This window comes from Leptidea sinapis, chromosome 12 (genome assembly GCF_905404315.1).
Source record: "Leptidea sinapis chromosome 12, ilLepSina1.1, whole genome shotgun sequence".
In the NCBI taxonomy this organism is placed as follows: Eukaryota; Metazoa; Arthropoda; class Insecta; order Lepidoptera; family Pieridae; genus Leptidea; species Leptidea sinapis.
The window spans coordinates 6,585,127-6,602,760 of NC_066276.1; the positions used below are offsets into that span (position 1 = coordinate 6,585,127).

The following is a 17,634-nucleotide window of genomic DNA, read 5'->3' on the forward strand; positions in this document are numbered from 1 at the left end:
CATCTTGCAATGGCGCCAAACCTGGACAGGCGACAAACAAGCTTCCCTGATCTTCAATACCCACTTTTACGAGACCAAGATCCAAAAACTGCCCAACAATGGTTAGCGGGCAAGAAAGTCCAAGATGGGGCAAACGGCCTTTGGCGAGTTCACGACAGCTTATATGATTTGACGAATTTTATTGATTTTCATCCCGGAGGCACTCAATGGCTTGAGTTTACTAAGGTTAATTATAGAAACTATCTATACTCTTACTTTTAGTTAATAGTAGATAGCAAAATTCATGAGGAAATAGTAAGTACCTACACTTTGCATGAAAAAAATCGAAACACCTCTGAAGTTTCGTTTTTATTAGTTTTATGTTTTTGAAGTTATACTTCTTTAGGCGCGTGATGAAAAATTGATGAGAGTGAAATTTTAAGATGCACGCGCATCACTGTAACGCAAAAGTAACAGGTTGAAGTTGATTCCTAAAATTTTCTAACGTTTGCGTCATTCGTTTTTTTTTTGGTTTTTTCGTCAATTATTAGGACAGGTAGAGTTCAAACCCATACAGCAAGATTTTTACAAAATTGTTCTTTCTACAAACGTAGAATAGCACGAGGAGTAAATCATTTTAATGATTTTTGCTTCGTTAGGCCAAACTAGTATAACTTCTTAGTTGCATACTTGAGTAGACCCACACTTTTTAAACATAAAATAAAAAAAAATAATGCCAATTATCTCGCATTACTATGAACTACCCAAACCTGGCTAAAAGTCAGAATTCCGGATTTGATACGAGAAGAAGACTGGCCTTGGTCTTGCCGAGATCTGAACCTTGGGCTACAAATCTGTCTGTTACCTATACTACAAGCCAACCTCAAGTCACAAGAATTCTCTAGTGATTAAATATCCCATAGCAACAGAGCGTAAATAACATTCGTGGGAAGTTACGAGACATTCCCCATACAAGTGTCCTAATACAACTTACAACGAAGCCTCAGCCACTAAATTGTAATTGATACGCCATGTCCATTACAATGCAGTGCCACTCAGGATTTTTGAAAAACCCAAAAATTCTGAGCGGCACTACAATAATTGCGCTCGTCACCTTGAGACATAAGATGTTATGTCTCATTTGCCAAGTAATTTCACTAGCTACGGCGCCCTTCTGACCGAAATATTATATTGCTTGCACATTACTGCTTCACGGCAGAAATAGTCGCCGTTGTGGTACCCATAACCTAGCTGGCATCCTGTGCAAAGGTCCCACTGGTAAAATCTTTGATATAAACAAAAAATAAACGAAATTATTCGTAGCCTGGTAGATTAACGACCCGCATTAAGTCTAAAGAAAGTCGTCATTTCGAGGAAAATTCTTTTTTAATTATTGCTGAGATTTTAATAAATGAATATATATAATAATATATATATATATATAAGTATTATATGTTTTGTTTTGATAACATGCCTATTTAATATTATAAATGTGAATGTAAGTTTGTTTGTTACTCTTTTACGCCGGAGCTATTCAGCCAATTTGATGATATTTGGTACAGCGATAGACTAGAGGTTGGGAAAGGACATAGGCTATATTTTATCCAGGAAAAATCCATGGTTACCGCGGGATATAACTATACTAATTGTATGTTTAGTTTGCTATAGGAGTCTTCCGCGAAATAAGATTCATACAATATGTTGGGAACGGGAGCGAGAACGGGAACCGGAACTGGAATAGGACATGAGATAATCTTCAATTCCAAACTTACTTCTTAAGCCACGGGCATCAGCTAGTAACGACATAAAAAACAGAACTTATGACAGTCAGACTGTCACTGATTATGGGTATGTTCCGATATGAACTGCGAGCACTGCACAGTGCTATCACTGTAGAAAAATTCGTTCTGATATGGACTGCCAGTATACTGCCGCAGTACCCTAGGGAAATATATGACGTCATAAATCGCTGCCATATTCTACTGTGAGCACTGGCGTTTTCGAGGTAAGGTACTCGCAGTACTTTGATCACGTGATCAGTCAAAACCACTGGAGTGCCTAAAGATTATAAACAATACCTACAGTGTAATCCTTAAATATTTTTAATGTGACAGTACTCCAACAACAGTTTTTTTTTAAATGTACTAGAAAACTTTAATACACTCATTTGAATGCTGCGTCAGGTAAAATAGTAACCAATATAACTGGCTATAAAAGAACGGCTTCACAGTATACTAAATTGACGCCATACTGTACAGTGGTCGCAGTGCATATCGGAACATACCCTATGTGTGAAACAATTATCACGTGGATTAAATTGTTGTTGATGTCAAAAGGTCGCGGTCAAACATGCAAGGAAACAAGAATTTAAATAATATGTTGTTTAAATTGCTTTAATTAAATGTGATATATCTATAATATGTTACTACTCGTAATACAAAGTACAACAGACAAAATAAGTAGGAATTGTATTGTTTAAATAATAACTATAATTCTCTTTTTTTATTTATGTTTTAATTAGAGATGCCACCAGAGAGGTGTTGTTTTAGGGTTGCGTAGCCAAATGGCAAAAAACGAAACCCTTATGGATTCGTCATGTCTCTGTCTGTCCGTTCGTATGTCACAGCCACTTTTTTCCGAAACTATATGAACTATACTGTTGAAACTTGGTAAGTAGATGTATTCTGTGAACTGCATTAACATTTTTTTCACAAATATAGAAAAAAAAATTTGGGGGTTCCCCATACTTAGAAATGAAACTAAATAAAATTTCTTCAAGAAATCTACAAGTGTGGGATATTTATGTTTAGGTCTTTAAAAATAATATTGAGGTTTCTAATATCATTTTTTTATACTGAATAGTTTGCGCGAGATAGTGATAAAACTGAAAAAAAATATATGATGTACATTACCATGCAAACTTCCACTGAAAATTGGTTTGAACGAGATATAGTTAGTAGTTTCTTTAATACCTCATTAATCGTTACAACTTAACTTTTATATTAAGTTGATTGCTACTTGCTGCTACGGAACCCTGCATGGGCGAGTCCAACTCGCACTTGGCCGCTTTTTTTTATTAGTTTGACGAGTCTGTATTTGAAGAACATCCAGCCACCACAAGTAATTCCCGTTTATGATCTTAAATACTTAAACTTAACTCGATAATTCTAATGAACTTTTACTCACTTAAGTATTTCATAATTGCAGGGTACTGACATCACAGAAGCCTTTGAAACTCATCACATAAGAAGCGATCTTGCCGAGACAATTCTCGCAAAATATTTTGTTTGTCAAGCGGAGTTACCGCGAAATTCGCCTTTTACATTCAAAGAAGATGGATTCTACAGGACTTTGAAAGCGAAAATTGCTGGGAGACTAAAGGACATACCAAAAGACACACGAAAGAAGAGTGATTACGTCACTGATGCTCTGTTGATTGCTTTGTTGATCGGCAGCCCTTTGTGTTGTTGGATTTGGAGACAGAATTTAATATTAGGAGCAGTTACCACTGTAGCTCTGGGATATTTACTCAGTGCGCTCACAATTTGCGCACACAATTATTTTCACAGAACCGACAGTTGGAGGATGTATTTGTTTAATATCAGTGGATTTTCATATAGGTTTGTCAGCAATGTTTTATTATTTTAAGAGAATATATAACTATATAATATTGTAAAGTGTTACTTTGTGAAAATTTTAAAAATTTTAGTGAAAAGTTTCAAGTGTACAGTTCCAAGCTGTTACGGGAGTAGGTGCGACATGGACATTAGACAAGATCTTCGTCTTGCCCATGTTTTTCTCTCTACTATCTATTCTCTCGCAACACCAGAGGAATCACAGGAGTGATGCCGAGCTGTCCCGAAAACACCGCACAAGGAAGCTCATTCCATAGCTTTGTAGTACGTGGAATAAAGCTCCTTGAAAACCGCACTGTGGAGGACCGCCACACATCTAGATGGTTGGGATGAAATCCTAATTTGTGGCTTGTCGTGTGAAGATAGAATTCGACGGCAGGAATAAGGTGAAACAGCTCTTCGAAACACTCCCCATGATAAAGCAGTAGAATACATACAACGAAACGACGTCTCTATGCAACGCCAAGTGATCCAGCCGTTTACAGAGCACTGGGTCCCCGATAGTTCGAGCTGCTCTGGGTTGCAAACGGTCAAATGGATCGAGCTGATACTGGGGCGCGCCAGACCAATGATGACAGCATATGTGGCTGGAGCTTCGCTTTGAAAAGCGCTAGAATATCGGTCGGCTTGAAGTATTGCCGTGCTCTATTAATTGGCGTCATTTATAGAACACTTCTTCAAAGCCAATTCGGCTTTACACTCCAGATGACCGTGGAATTGGCAATCGCTCGAGATTTCGAGACCCATTATTCCGATACCTATTTGATACAATAAAAGATTAAACAGCATTCGCTCTCCACTTAGATTCATGAGAACACTTTTATCTACACGCTATGCAATTTCGAGGACATAAAACAACCGCCTATCTTATGTAATTATCATATTCAGAAACGGAAAGTCTACTGTTACTTACTTAATAAGAATTAACCACACACACACACACACACATTTTATTTCTATTTATTATAATTATCTCAAGTATTGATTCATTTGTCGAGGAATCACTGACCCCAAAGATACAGATTTATCTAGTTTCGGTGTCAGAGGTCTACCCCTTTTGATATCAGTGCAAAACCGTTTTTTTATTACAATTAATAATAAACCATATAAATAATTAAGTAGTATTATCTCCTGAGGTGCTAAGCTGCCACAAAGCGCGTGGCGCCCATGCCCGTCTTAAGCCGCCGCGCGTTACCGACTCCAAAGTCAACGGGCTCGTGTTACAATAAAATTTATTGCTTTTGAAGTGTTTCGGCTTGTTTATAAAAACGAACGTCAATGCTTTTGTTGTTAAACAAGCTAACGCTTTGTTAGATAACATAAACAATAGATACTGCGTAATTTAAACAAATTTCGTTTAAAGTAAGGCTGTCATGCATTTTTTATGATTTTTTTTAGATTTACCTACAGGTTACATTTCGATTATTACTAATGAATGTAGTAATTTTTTATAACGAGTGTAAAGAAACGAAAGTATCGTTCATAAAGTTATGTTGAGAGTTGAAAAAGACATATCAAGATTTATGCTCAATACGTCACTCGAACAGGTGGCTCAGTGCAAAAGGGCTTGGATAGAACCCGAGAGGTCGCGATCGAGTCACGCATCGTTAAAAAATTTTGATTACAAATTTAATTTGTGTAATTAATCCCAGTAGTGAGGGTTATCAATTGAAAATATAACAAATTGTTTAAGTATGAATATTATCTTTCAGCGACTGGAGAATATCGCACGCCATGTCCCATCATCTGCATACCAATACAGCCCAAGACATCGAGTTAAGTATGTTAGAGCCATTCCTTCAGTTCCTGCCAACGCCGGTTAAGCCAATCTGGGCCCAAATGGCTGCCTTTTATTATCCTATTGTGTTTTGTCTCACTTCTTTGGCATGTTTATTGAAAGAGTAAGTATTTCTATGTTTTTAAATGTTTAAGATACGTTTGTACTAATAATTTGAATTATTTTTATATATTCTTGATCATTTCACATTCCAACCTAGGCTTCAAATAAAGAGACACATACACTTATTTATTATTTACTTTAAAAAATATTTATTTCACTATTGCTATTAATATGTAGATCAAATCAATTCAAAATCAATTCATTCGTGTAGACTAAGGGCAAGACTAAGAAATGACAAAAGTATTATTTTCTTTTTATACTTACACCACAGAAGGTTGAGATGGACTGAGAAGAAGTACCAACATTTGACAACAACATCGTTTAACAAATCGTTTCAATTACAATAAATGTAAAGTGATGCAAGAAAAATACTTAAACTTCAAATAATAAATGCCTTACACGAGTTCATAAGTCAAAAAATAATGTATATTGTTTATAGTCTCGTGCCAGATTGTGGCGAGACAACACGTCCTGAGGATGCCTCGTGTAGAGGCGAAACACGTGTCGAATTGTTTAAAAACAAATATTGGCGGAATTTCATTTGTATAATTATGGATTTCCGCAAAGTAACGCCTAATTCAATAAATGTATATTATAATTATTGAAATGATTTGTAAAACTGAAAATTTATATGTTGACTTAAAGGAGTGGCAATGAGTTTCTTGCCACTTCTTCTCATTAGCTCAATATTTTCTTTTTGCCATTCATAAGTGTCATTTCCGTGACCTACATGAATAAAGTGATTTTGATGTCCCTCAATTAGTAATATTTTTTTGCAGACTAATAACGATCGTTGTAAAACACCATGATAAGAAAGCTTCGTTTGCAAATCTTATCCCTTTTACACTTCCTATATGGATGTGGTTAGCTGGTGGTCTGTTCCTACCATGGACCCTGGCTGTTTGGTTGGCCATTGTCATTATTGGCAGTTTCTTCTTTATGATACTGGGGCTCACTGCTGGTCATCATTCAATTCAAAATTTTTTTGAAGGTGATACTCCCAGGTAAGAATAATTATATCATAGTCATTATCACCAGACGTCCACTGCTGGACAAAGGTCCCCAAGATTTCTACGACGATCGGTCCTGCACTGCCCTCGTCCAATGTATTCCCTCGATCTTGACCAGATCGTCGGTCCATCTTATGGGGGCCTACTACGAGGCCTACGAGGACTTTTCTACCCCTTCTGAAATAATTAGTTATGATAATTTATTTAATTTATCAATCTTTTTGAGTATTGTAACATTTGAAGGATAATTTTTATGTAGATTTCATAAACGTACGAGTATAAAGAGCTTACAGACAGGCTTGCCTAATTTTGTCATTGAATTAATTTAAAATTAAATATTAATTCTCATTCGAAAACTTCCATACATACAATTTAAACATATTTATGATTCATTGATAAATTTCTGATGTTAAACACTGAACAAAATTTCCTAATTAATTTTTAAATGCATGGATAAATTTTGAACTACTTTCAACAGGTATAATTTTAAATAATTTATTACTTTGGCCAAGATATAATATGTAATATATAGTTTATCTTACCAATAGTCTAAAAATAGCAAAATTTTCTGTAATAATAGGCGCCTATTTCTACCGTGAAGCAGTTATGTGTAAGCATTATTGAAATTAGTGAAATTACTGGGCAAACGAGACTTAATATCTTATGTCTTAAGGTGACAAGCGTAGTTGTAGTGCCTCTCAGAGTTTTTTGGATTTTTCAAGAAACCAGACCAGCACTGCTTTGTGGGTAGGGCGTATCAATTGCCATCAGCTGAACATCCTGCTCGTCTCGTCCCTTACTGTCATATAGGCTATTTCTCTCCCTTGAATAGAATTACCAGGGAATATAATAGTCATCACGATGAAGTCGACATATTTCATCACAACTTACACAAATTTAAAAAATATATTAAAACGGTTCCTCCAAGGGAGGGATGACCTCAATCGTTATTTTTCGATAATATTTTGTGTAAATTTATATTAAGATTGTATTCGTAGATATATAATATCATAATATATTTTATTTTGTGGCTTAATTTAATTAAATAACATGTCATTTTCGCCTATAATTGAGGCATCACTTACCATATGAATGTTATTGTTTTTGTATTATACTGTGTTTATATTAGTGTATACCTTGTTGGCGGAATTTAATAAATAAATATAAATATACCTTCATCATGATACCAACTTACGTTGAGCTTCAAAACAAGATCTTAACAACAAACTGTGAGACAGCTTGAAATGTGAGCTTCGTGTCTGATATAAATATCAGAGTTAAAACTTTATACACAATGCCATCATCTAGGTAAATAATACCAGAAAACAATAGTTGACGCTTCTCGCGATCTGACTTGTTACTATATAGGTATACATCATGTAACTTGAATAGAAGTGTATGATTTAAATCATAGGTTCTCAACGTGGGCGATAACGCCCCCTTGTGGGCGTTTGAAACTTTCGGGGGGGCAGCAGAAGACCCAGTGAAAATTAGGGGACATTGAGATGGCGCAGGTGGGGCGTGGGTAGATTAAAAAATATAGTCAAAAAAATACACGAAAATACTCTAGAAAAAACATATACTCAAAGTGGGCGGTGAGCAAAATAAGGTTGAGAAACTATGATTTAAATCCTTTTAAAGAATAACTTTACAAGATAATCATATCAGATTTTGGATTGTTCTTCTATGATTCGAATTCAAATTCAAATATTTTTATTAAAAATAGGATGTGACATCACTTATTAAAAGTCCAAAAACTACCACCCATTCCAAAATGAATGCCTCAGGGCTGAGAAGAACGGGCGCAACAATCTGAGCGGGCTTTATTTTTCATAAAACAATATGTTTACAAAGTAACATTGTACAATTAACTTATTATTTAATAGCCCGAGGGAGGTCGCTCCATTCCCAATCTGCGGTATCATTAAGAAATTCATTTATGTTATAATAACCTTTACCACACAAACATTTTTTAACGATTCTTTTGAATAACGTAATACATTGGTTTGAACATTTTCTGGGATCCACTTGTAAAAGCATATACATGCAGCACAAATATTGTATTAATATCGGCAGCGTTGCCCCATAGCAATATACCATAGGACATTATACTATAGAAACAACTAAAGCATACTAGTCGCGCCGTATCTATGTCAGTTAATTGTCAAATCTTTTTAACCGCGTATGCTGCAGAACTAAATCTGCCCGCGAATCCTACTATATGGGGGCCCCATTGTAATTTAGATTCCAGAGTAATGCCAAGAAATTTAGCAGATTCCACCGGTTTATCACATCTCATATGTCAATACACATCAATTAATTTTAAAAAGCTTTAATATGGCAATAAAATATTCCGTTACTCAAAACATTGTATTTTTATCAATCTGCTAGCTGACCCAGCAAACGTTGTATTGCCGATATTAAAATCGCGATACAAAAGTAACTGTCGATCGTAGATGGGTGAAAATTTGAAGTTGTGTGTATTTTTTAATTCTGACTCATAATCAAACATTTAAATTTAAATAAAAAAAAATTGGCGTTGACCACCCTTAACATTTAGGGGGATGAAAAATAGATGTTGTCGGATTCTCAGACCTACCCAATATGCACTCAAAATTTCATGAGAGTCGGTCAAGCCGTTTCGTAGGAGTTTAACTAAAAACACCGCGACATGAGAGTTTTATATATTAGATTTTAAACTAAATACAGACGAAAACACTCGTAAGAGCCCTTTCGAACTACGTCCAATCCGTACCCGTGAAAATACAGTCCAGAGTAGTCATAGAACTATTTCTGTAGTGGTTGACGCACTAGATCCGGCTTCCGTCATCTTGCCTTTGATTTCTTTCCTTTACTTGTATCAAAATAATTATAGGTTAATTTTTGGAACTCTTAAATGTTCAAGAGTAGAAAATATATGTGAAAATACATATATTATGTACTCCGTGGGAGGCTCCCTTTCACCGGATGCCGGCTAGATTATGGCTACCATAACGGCGCCTATTTCTGTCGTGAATCAGTAATGTGTAAGCATTACTGTGTTTCGGTCTGAAAAGCTTTTACTGGGCAAATGAGATTTGACAACTTATGTCTCAAGGTGACGAAAGATTTTTGGGTTTTTCAATAATCTTGAGTTGCTATGCTATTACTGCGTTGTAATGGGCAGGGCGTATAAATTACCACCAGCTGAACGTCCTGCTCGTCTCGTCCCTTATTTTCATTAAAAAAATGTATATCTTTCATATACCAGCTATTACTGATTAATTATGATAATTCGTTTAATAGTTTTGAGCATCGTATTAATGTTTCTTTTATTATAAGTGCTATAAAGGCCACTCGCGTGTAATATCCTGCTTGTATTCAATGTGTCACGACTGTGACATGTTTGTTTAATCACCAGCCTTCTTTTGTTACTTCATGTCCCTTACAATGACGAGATTTTTTGCCTCTCTGTTGTTTAAATACCGTTTATTGCAAAACAGATATATCTGAGTTTAAGGATGTTTTCAAAATCAAAATCAGTTTATTCACGTAGGTCACGGAAATGACACTTATGAATGTAAAAAAAAAAACTTATCGAATCTACCGCTACTTCGTAAAGGGTTGAGCTAATGAGAAGAAGTAGCAAGTAACTCATTGCCACTCTTTTATATCAAGATTTACATTTAAGTACATCGATTTACAAATCATTTTTAAATTACAATATAATATGTAAAATGTAAAATGATGCAACAGAAACACTCAAACGTCAAATAGTCAATGTCTTACACGAGTAAGTCAAAAAAGTAAACGTAAATTAATACAAAAGTTATTGAGTACATTAGCTGCATCATCCACCATAAATAAATAAATAAAGGTATTATGTGAGCATTTAATAAGCGATTATAAATAAACTAGCTGACCCGGCAAACGTTGTTTTGCCATATAAAGTATAATTCATGCGATAGTTTTATAAGTAATAAAATATTGCCTATATTATAGCCTGTACATCATTTTGTTCTATTGTCAATAGTTTTTGCAACGCACGCAAAAATAGGTTTTCGATTTCACAGCTTGTGTTACAAAATAGCAATTTTATTACGGATCCCTAATTTTGAAACGTAGCCTATAGCCTTCCTCGATAAATGGACTACCCAACACTGAAAGAATCATTCAAATCCGACCAGTAGTACCAGAGATTAGAGCGTTCAAACAAACAAACACTGCAGCTTTATAATATTAGTATAGATAAATATGTATATATTCATACACATATATACACACAATAGCTTTAAAGAATCTGAAACCGAGTTTCTAAATCATATATACATTGTACAGCAATGGACTTAGGACCGACCCCTGGGTCAGGCCTCTCGATACAAGCACTGATAGTTGAGTACCATTGTTTAGTTCTAATTTAATACATCTCTCAGAAAACATATTGATGATAAATGTAATTAATGATTGGGGAACGTAAAGGTCATGTATTTTTTTATGCAGTACTGAAAGCAGTACATTATCATAAGCTGAGCTGATATCCAGAAAGGCCGCAAGAACAGACTCATCATTTGAGAAAGCTAATCGAATATCCGACACAAAAATACTTATATTGTCTATGGCGCTCCGGCCATTTTGAACTCCCAGCTGATTGGCCGTCAAAATGTTATTATTACATGACTCTATCTATCCATGACTTGCCGCAACTAAGAGCTGGAATGACTTACCACCACCAGTAAGATCTTCTATAAGATTTAAAATTATAAATTAAAACTTTATCTTTAAACTCAACAAAAGCGGTTGTCTTTTGTGATACTGTTTTTGTGTTTTGCGCTATTATTTTACTTTTTTCCTCGGAATTTTTTAATGTTATTATATTTTTTCTTGTCATTTAATTTTAATTAGTAATTGATAGATAATTTGTGCATTATATTGTATTCGGGATGTCATCCAAGTAAGGCTACCACTGAAAACCAGCACGATGCTAAGAGGGATGCCTGTATTTGATCACATACAATAATTATTGTTGCTTTCATTTTAAATTAAGTTTTATTTTATATATATTTTTTGGAAATTTTATTTTATTTCTTTTCGTTCGTTGTATTTAACTGTGAGATCAAATAAAATATTTCCTTTTCTTTTCAATGAAAACATGGCTGATAATTTTGTATAAATGTATATCCTAAGGCGCTGTTCGATTATTTTCTTTTCTTAACTCTAGCTGACGACCTGTATAGCCGAGTGGTTAGCGATCCTACCTACTAAGCTAGAGGTCCCGGGTTCGAATCCCGGTAGGTGCAAGCATTGATATGATGAATATGGATGTTTGTTTCCGAGTCATGGATGTTTAAATGTATTTATGTATGTTTATATAAATTTATGTATGTTTAAGTAAGTATATTGTTTTAAATATATCATTGTCTTGTAACCCATAACACAGGCTATATATGCTTAACTTGGGCAAGATAATTTGTGTGAAAAGTGTATCAATATTATTATTATCTAGCTCTCTTGTTTTCCGAGGACATCGTAAATTATATCGACCAATTCTTCATTAAAAAATCTGTTTAAGTTTGTACTGAATCCTTAATGGTAGGTACATTTCAGTTCTTTAATAGAATAGTTTCGAATAAAATCTATCCGATATTATTCTATGTATGAACACGCCTCGCTCCTAAACTTTTAAACGACTAAAAAGTTTAAAACTAAACTTGAAAAGTAATAATCGAGCTCGTAAAATAAAGTCATGACCGCATAAAAGAAGGATGCTTTTGCAAAAGATTTAATTTTCGAATCTATAGCCTCTGATGGTACGCTTTTATTCTTTTTTCAATATTACAATTATCATTTAAATATATTCTTTCTTCATTGAATTGGCTTCATAAAACTTTTTTTTTAAGTTTTACCAGTGGGAGGCTCCTTTGCACCGGATGCCACCTAGATTATAGGTACCACAACGGTGCCTATTTCTGTCGTGAATCAGTAATGTATAAGCATTACTGTGTGCAAAGGTCTGAACGGTGCCGTAGCTAGTGAAATTACTGGGTAAATGAGACATGACATCTTATGTCTCAAGGGGACGAGCGGCACTACATTGTAATGGGCAGGGCGTATCAATTACCATCGGCTTAACGTCCTTCTCGTCTCGCCCCTTGTTTTCATTTAAAAAACAGGTAAACAGTTTTTCTCATTGACCTAAAACCATGACGAGTAACAAGGCTTCACAGCAAAAATAAGGAAAAAGTCGAAATCGGAAAAATCGTTATTAATTGTACGCCAGAGTCTCACCGATGGTGATCGGCGTTAATATTACACTTATAATTTATTTATTTATACTTTAATAAAACGGCGTAAGCCAATTACAATATTAAAGTAAGAATTAATTACAAACTAAACATATTACACAAATAATAGTTAATAAATACAAAGTTTACTGTAAATAACTAACAATTAATTAACATCCATCTGCCGTTCATCCATTCCTCTCACAAAAACGCAAGCACTCTGTTAAAATCGTCTGCCATCCATCCGCAATCACAAGCAGGATGTGATAATGGGATAATGGAGTGTGATAGCTGATCATAGCCAAAATCTATAACTAGCTAACCCGAGAGACGTTGTTCTGTTCATCTATATATATAAAAATGAATTGCTGTTCGTTAGTCTCGTTTAACTCTAGAACGGCTGGACCGATTTGGCTAATTTTAGTCTTAAATTAATTGTGGAAGTTCAGAGAAGGTTTTTAAAGGTGAATAAATATGAAAATGCTCGGATTTTATTAAAAAAAAACGATTTTGATTTTCCTTTGATGTGCCCCCGTCGTTCAGAAAAGAATAGTTAAAAATGAATAACTAATTAGAATCTTTGTTTGTCACGAGGTAAAAAACGAACTTTATTCTAGCTGCCTATACTTAGTGGATTAACACAGCTGTTAACTATGATGGCAATACAACGTTTGCTGGGTCAGCTAGTAATAAATAGAATACTATATGAATTTGTCAATAATATTTCATAACATCAAGAATTATTTCGTAAAATATGCACCCTGTTGTTCTAATGAAACATCACAGCAGAACTGTCAAACCGTGCGTCAATTCAGTCAGTTTCTCTCATAGAAAATATGTCCATACAAAGCAAATACTGGAAATAAAAATAATGATCGGTCCCAAACCGAAATGAAAACTGTCCTATCTCTCAAGTTGGACTAAACTGCACTCCATGAAGTAATCCCCATTAAAATCCGTATATTAGAGTTTACTGGAAACAAACATCAGGACACTGGATTTATATATATTAATTTAATATACTACCATAAATCACGGTCTTGATACTACTTCCTGGCAAGCCTCAGTAGAAATTATTTCTGAGATTTATGAAAATAAAAGTGTTTTTATTCACTTTTATCATTTATACAGCGGGGCTCTACAAAAGCGAAATTAAATGAACACACAGATTACATACTTAACCTTAACTATAAAAAATAAATCTAAAAGTTAATTTAAGTAATTATAATTTTCAAACAAAACAAATTCTATAGTTGGGATACAAAATTTAGTTCCTACGCTAGCGGCTATGAGATTACTTACAAGGTGTTCTGAAATTATATTATGTAAAATTGGTGGATATCTTTGGGTGAGACCTTTGTCAGTAGTGGACGTCTTCCTGCTGAAATTATAATAATGATGATGAAAATAATATTAAACTAAATATTACGCTGTAATATGTATGTTAATATATTATTTATATATTTAATAAATTAAGATCTCCGCGATGATTGGTCTTGCCGGGCCTCATCTAACGTATTCCGGCGATCTTGACCAGATCGTCGGTCCATCTTGTAGGGGGCCTACCAACACTGCGCCTTTCGGTATGTGGTCGCCATTCGAGGAATTTTCTGCCCCACTGGTAATCTGTCCGTCAAATTATGTGCCGTGCACACTTCAAGCTCACTTGCCAAGTGGACTATGAGCTTTCTCATCACGATCCTCGTGGAGATCATTGGGGAGGGCTTTGTCCAGCAGTGCACACCTTCCAGCTGATGATGATGATGAAATAAATAAAAACCAATAATATTATTACAATTTCAGGCAGAAATACCTAGACTGGGGGATTCACCAGCTTGATACGATTGTTGAGAGAATAGAGTTCGCAGGAAACCATGTGAGATCTATTACTGGATTTGGAGATCACGCGCTACACCATCTCTTTCCGACCCTGGATCATGCGGAGTTGAAATACCTTTACCCAACACTTATAGAACACTGCGAAAAGTTTGAAATGGAACTACGAATGACCAACTTCTATGAAGCAATATTAAACCACAGCAAACAATTGATTCGCAAACGGCGAAACAATTTTACGATTACGAATTCTAAGTTTGACAAAAGAAAATGAAATATTATATGTAACTTAGATTATGGAATGGTCTCCGCTAAGCTCTAACTAGATACCGCAGGCGTATTCGCAAATTGCGGCAGCTAATACTACGCTCAAATGGGCGTACTCGAGCCAGTCCCGAACAATGTGTGACGTTGACGTGCCACATGTTCTGTTAAACTTTGCAAATAATTGAAACTAATATGACGGGTTACGTAGTAAATCTTCGTAAAAATAATGCTACAATAAATAAGAAAGACACTGGGATCACATATTATCATCAGTAAGTATTTTGTATTTTATTAATTTCAATGTAAAATAACACGAAGCGTATGTTACAAAATTTGAAAGATGCCATTGAGTTTCTTGATGCCACGCGCACAATCATCTAATAGTTGCCGTAATAAAAAAGCTATTGATCTTAAGTAGTGCGGTATCTAGTTGGAGCACAGTGGAAACCAATGATTAATATAAGATATGTAAATAATATATAATATATATGAGCAATGGGCTTTAAATCAGCAGGGTTTTAGGTTACCTTTAAGTTGTAGAAAATAATTAATTATAAAATCCATAACTATTAATTTTAAATGTAAAAAAAATGTTAGGCTTGTCATTTTATGCCTTAATATTTTTATTCAAAGTATTTTATGTAAATAATTATCAAATAAATAGTTAAATGCTTTTGTTAAATTTGAATTTTCCAAATATCTTTCTTTAGCATTCTGAGCTTGATAAGTGTTGACGGAAAATATGTGATAAAAGTTGAATCAACCAATCTGTGATAATTTTGCATAACCAAATTTAATAGTTATCAGATCAAGCATACACACATTATGTTTAAAAAATGGAAAGATAAATTTAAAGGTACGTTAATTAAAATTAAACCGATCTTTTTAAAATAGCTACATAATAGATAATCCGATGACATTCATTACATATAGACAATGCACGTTGGATAAACACAAAGACGAAATATGGAACATGCCACAAATTATTCCATGGTTAACTTCGACTGCTACATCTATACATTGCCGCATTTACTCAAATTGCTTAAGATATTGTTGGTCAATAAGCAGCAATGTAAGACATCTATTTGGCTTGAGTTCGATTCGGAAAGTGACAGTTGACATTTTGTGTCAACAGTCAAAGTGACAGTTGACACAAAACTAAGGAGAAAGGTGTGCTTGCATTGTCTTTTGACTGCGAATGATATGTCCATATGTATAGAACGTTATTGAGATAATCTAACAATTTGGAAAGCAGAACTTGTAAAGGACTTACTTTTAAGGCTTTCTAGCAATGATTTAATATTTATTAAGTCAAATAAAGTTGTCATTTAAGGTGATTAAATTTATTTTTTCGGGCGGAAGGTGTTTTGATGAGAATGGAAATTAAATTATTTTTTATAATAATTGCTTCACTTATTTATTTGTCTCTAAGATGTGTTGAATGTACCTTAACCTTTGTTATTTATGAAAGCTGAAATTTTTTTCTGTGTTCAAAAATAGATAGAGAATACAATAATAATACAATACAAGAGAATGTTGGCCAGAGGTGATCACTTAACACCAGGTGACTCGTACGCTCGTTAAGAAAGAATCCCCAACAATAAATACATATAAGTAACAAGTAGGTACGTAGAAAGTATTTAAAAAAATAATGTCTAATTTGATAAAGTATAAGGTGATGGATTATGAAAGAAAATCTAGGATAGGACTATAAACTAACCTCTATTTTGAGCAATGCACGCACACTAAAACAAAGTGTCATACAAATCGCGAGTGTAAGACGTAGCTTGTCACGCACACTAAACTAATATTCCTGGCCTGTTTTTATCGGTAACAGCAAGAGATCAACTGTATCTAGACGTATAAATTATCTAAGGAATAAACTTACATGAACGAGGATTCATCAAGATAAAACACGTTAGCAATTCATACAAGACTGAAAGCTGTACAGGAGAGAGCAAATGACATCAGCATATATTATAGTTAAGTTTGACAGATGACATCTACAATGACACAGAGTATTAGAAGTGTTAAGGTTAGGTTCAGTTCTTATTTTTACTTTGGGATAATATTAGAGATTACATCGTCCATTGTAAAATACTTCTGTAATGTATATATATTCTGTAATGTATATAAAAGCTGAATGTTATACATGCTTCCTGATATACTTTTATAAGATATTTTCTCACTAACCAGACAGTTTTAAAGATCTTATAAGATATATTGAAAGTCTACCGGACGTAGGGTAGAGTCAAAACTTAAGGAAATTTGAACAGAATCATATTTAGTAGTAAGAATGGAATATCTGTTCAACGGATTTGTAGTAATTTCATTAGATACTTTGAAACTGACAGCCAAAACAGTAAATATGAAGGGGGTTCTCTGAGATCACCAATTACAGAATACTAAAGTCCAATTTAAGTTCATTTAGGATGTCGGAGTGGGTCCACGAAATTAAAACTGGGTTACCACACCCCGCGGCTTTCCACGATATTACCTCAAAACAAAACTAATTTATATTAATGATGGCAACATCCATTCGTTGGAATTAGTTAGCCGTTAAATATATTTTTTAATTTATTTAATGGATCTACTGTAAAATGCTTATACTATTAAAAATTATTTTCAATTAGCATCCGGAGTTTAATATGTCTTATGCTGAAACATTAGACTTATTGATTTTACAAAAAAAATGAATTTGTGGTTAGGGTATAATAGGTCACTATCGTCCATCAAACTTAAATTAT

At 34.3% G+C, this 17,634-nt stretch overlaps 1 protein-coding gene across 1 annotated transcript in view; it reads left to right on the plus strand.

Annotated features, from left to right (window-relative positions):
• Nucleotides 1-16,291, plus strand: part of LOC126967191 (cytochrome b5-related protein-like) — a 30,460-nt gene extending 14,169 nt beyond the window's left edge. Inside the window, exons 2-6 of the mRNA XM_050811669.1 lie at nt 1-225; nt 3,187-3,599; nt 5,327-5,515; nt 6,294-6,518; nt 14,588-16,291. Of these exons, the coding sequence (XP_050667626.1) occupies nt 10-225; nt 3,187-3,599; nt 5,327-5,515; nt 6,294-6,518; nt 14,588-14,894 (1,350 nt within the window). The 5' untranslated portion in view covers nt 1-9 and the 3' untranslated portion in view covers nt 14,895-16,291. The remainder of the gene's footprint in view (nt 226-3,186; nt 3,600-5,326; nt 5,516-6,293; nt 6,519-14,587) is intronic.
• Nucleotides 16,292-17,634: the final 1,343 nt, after the last annotated feature.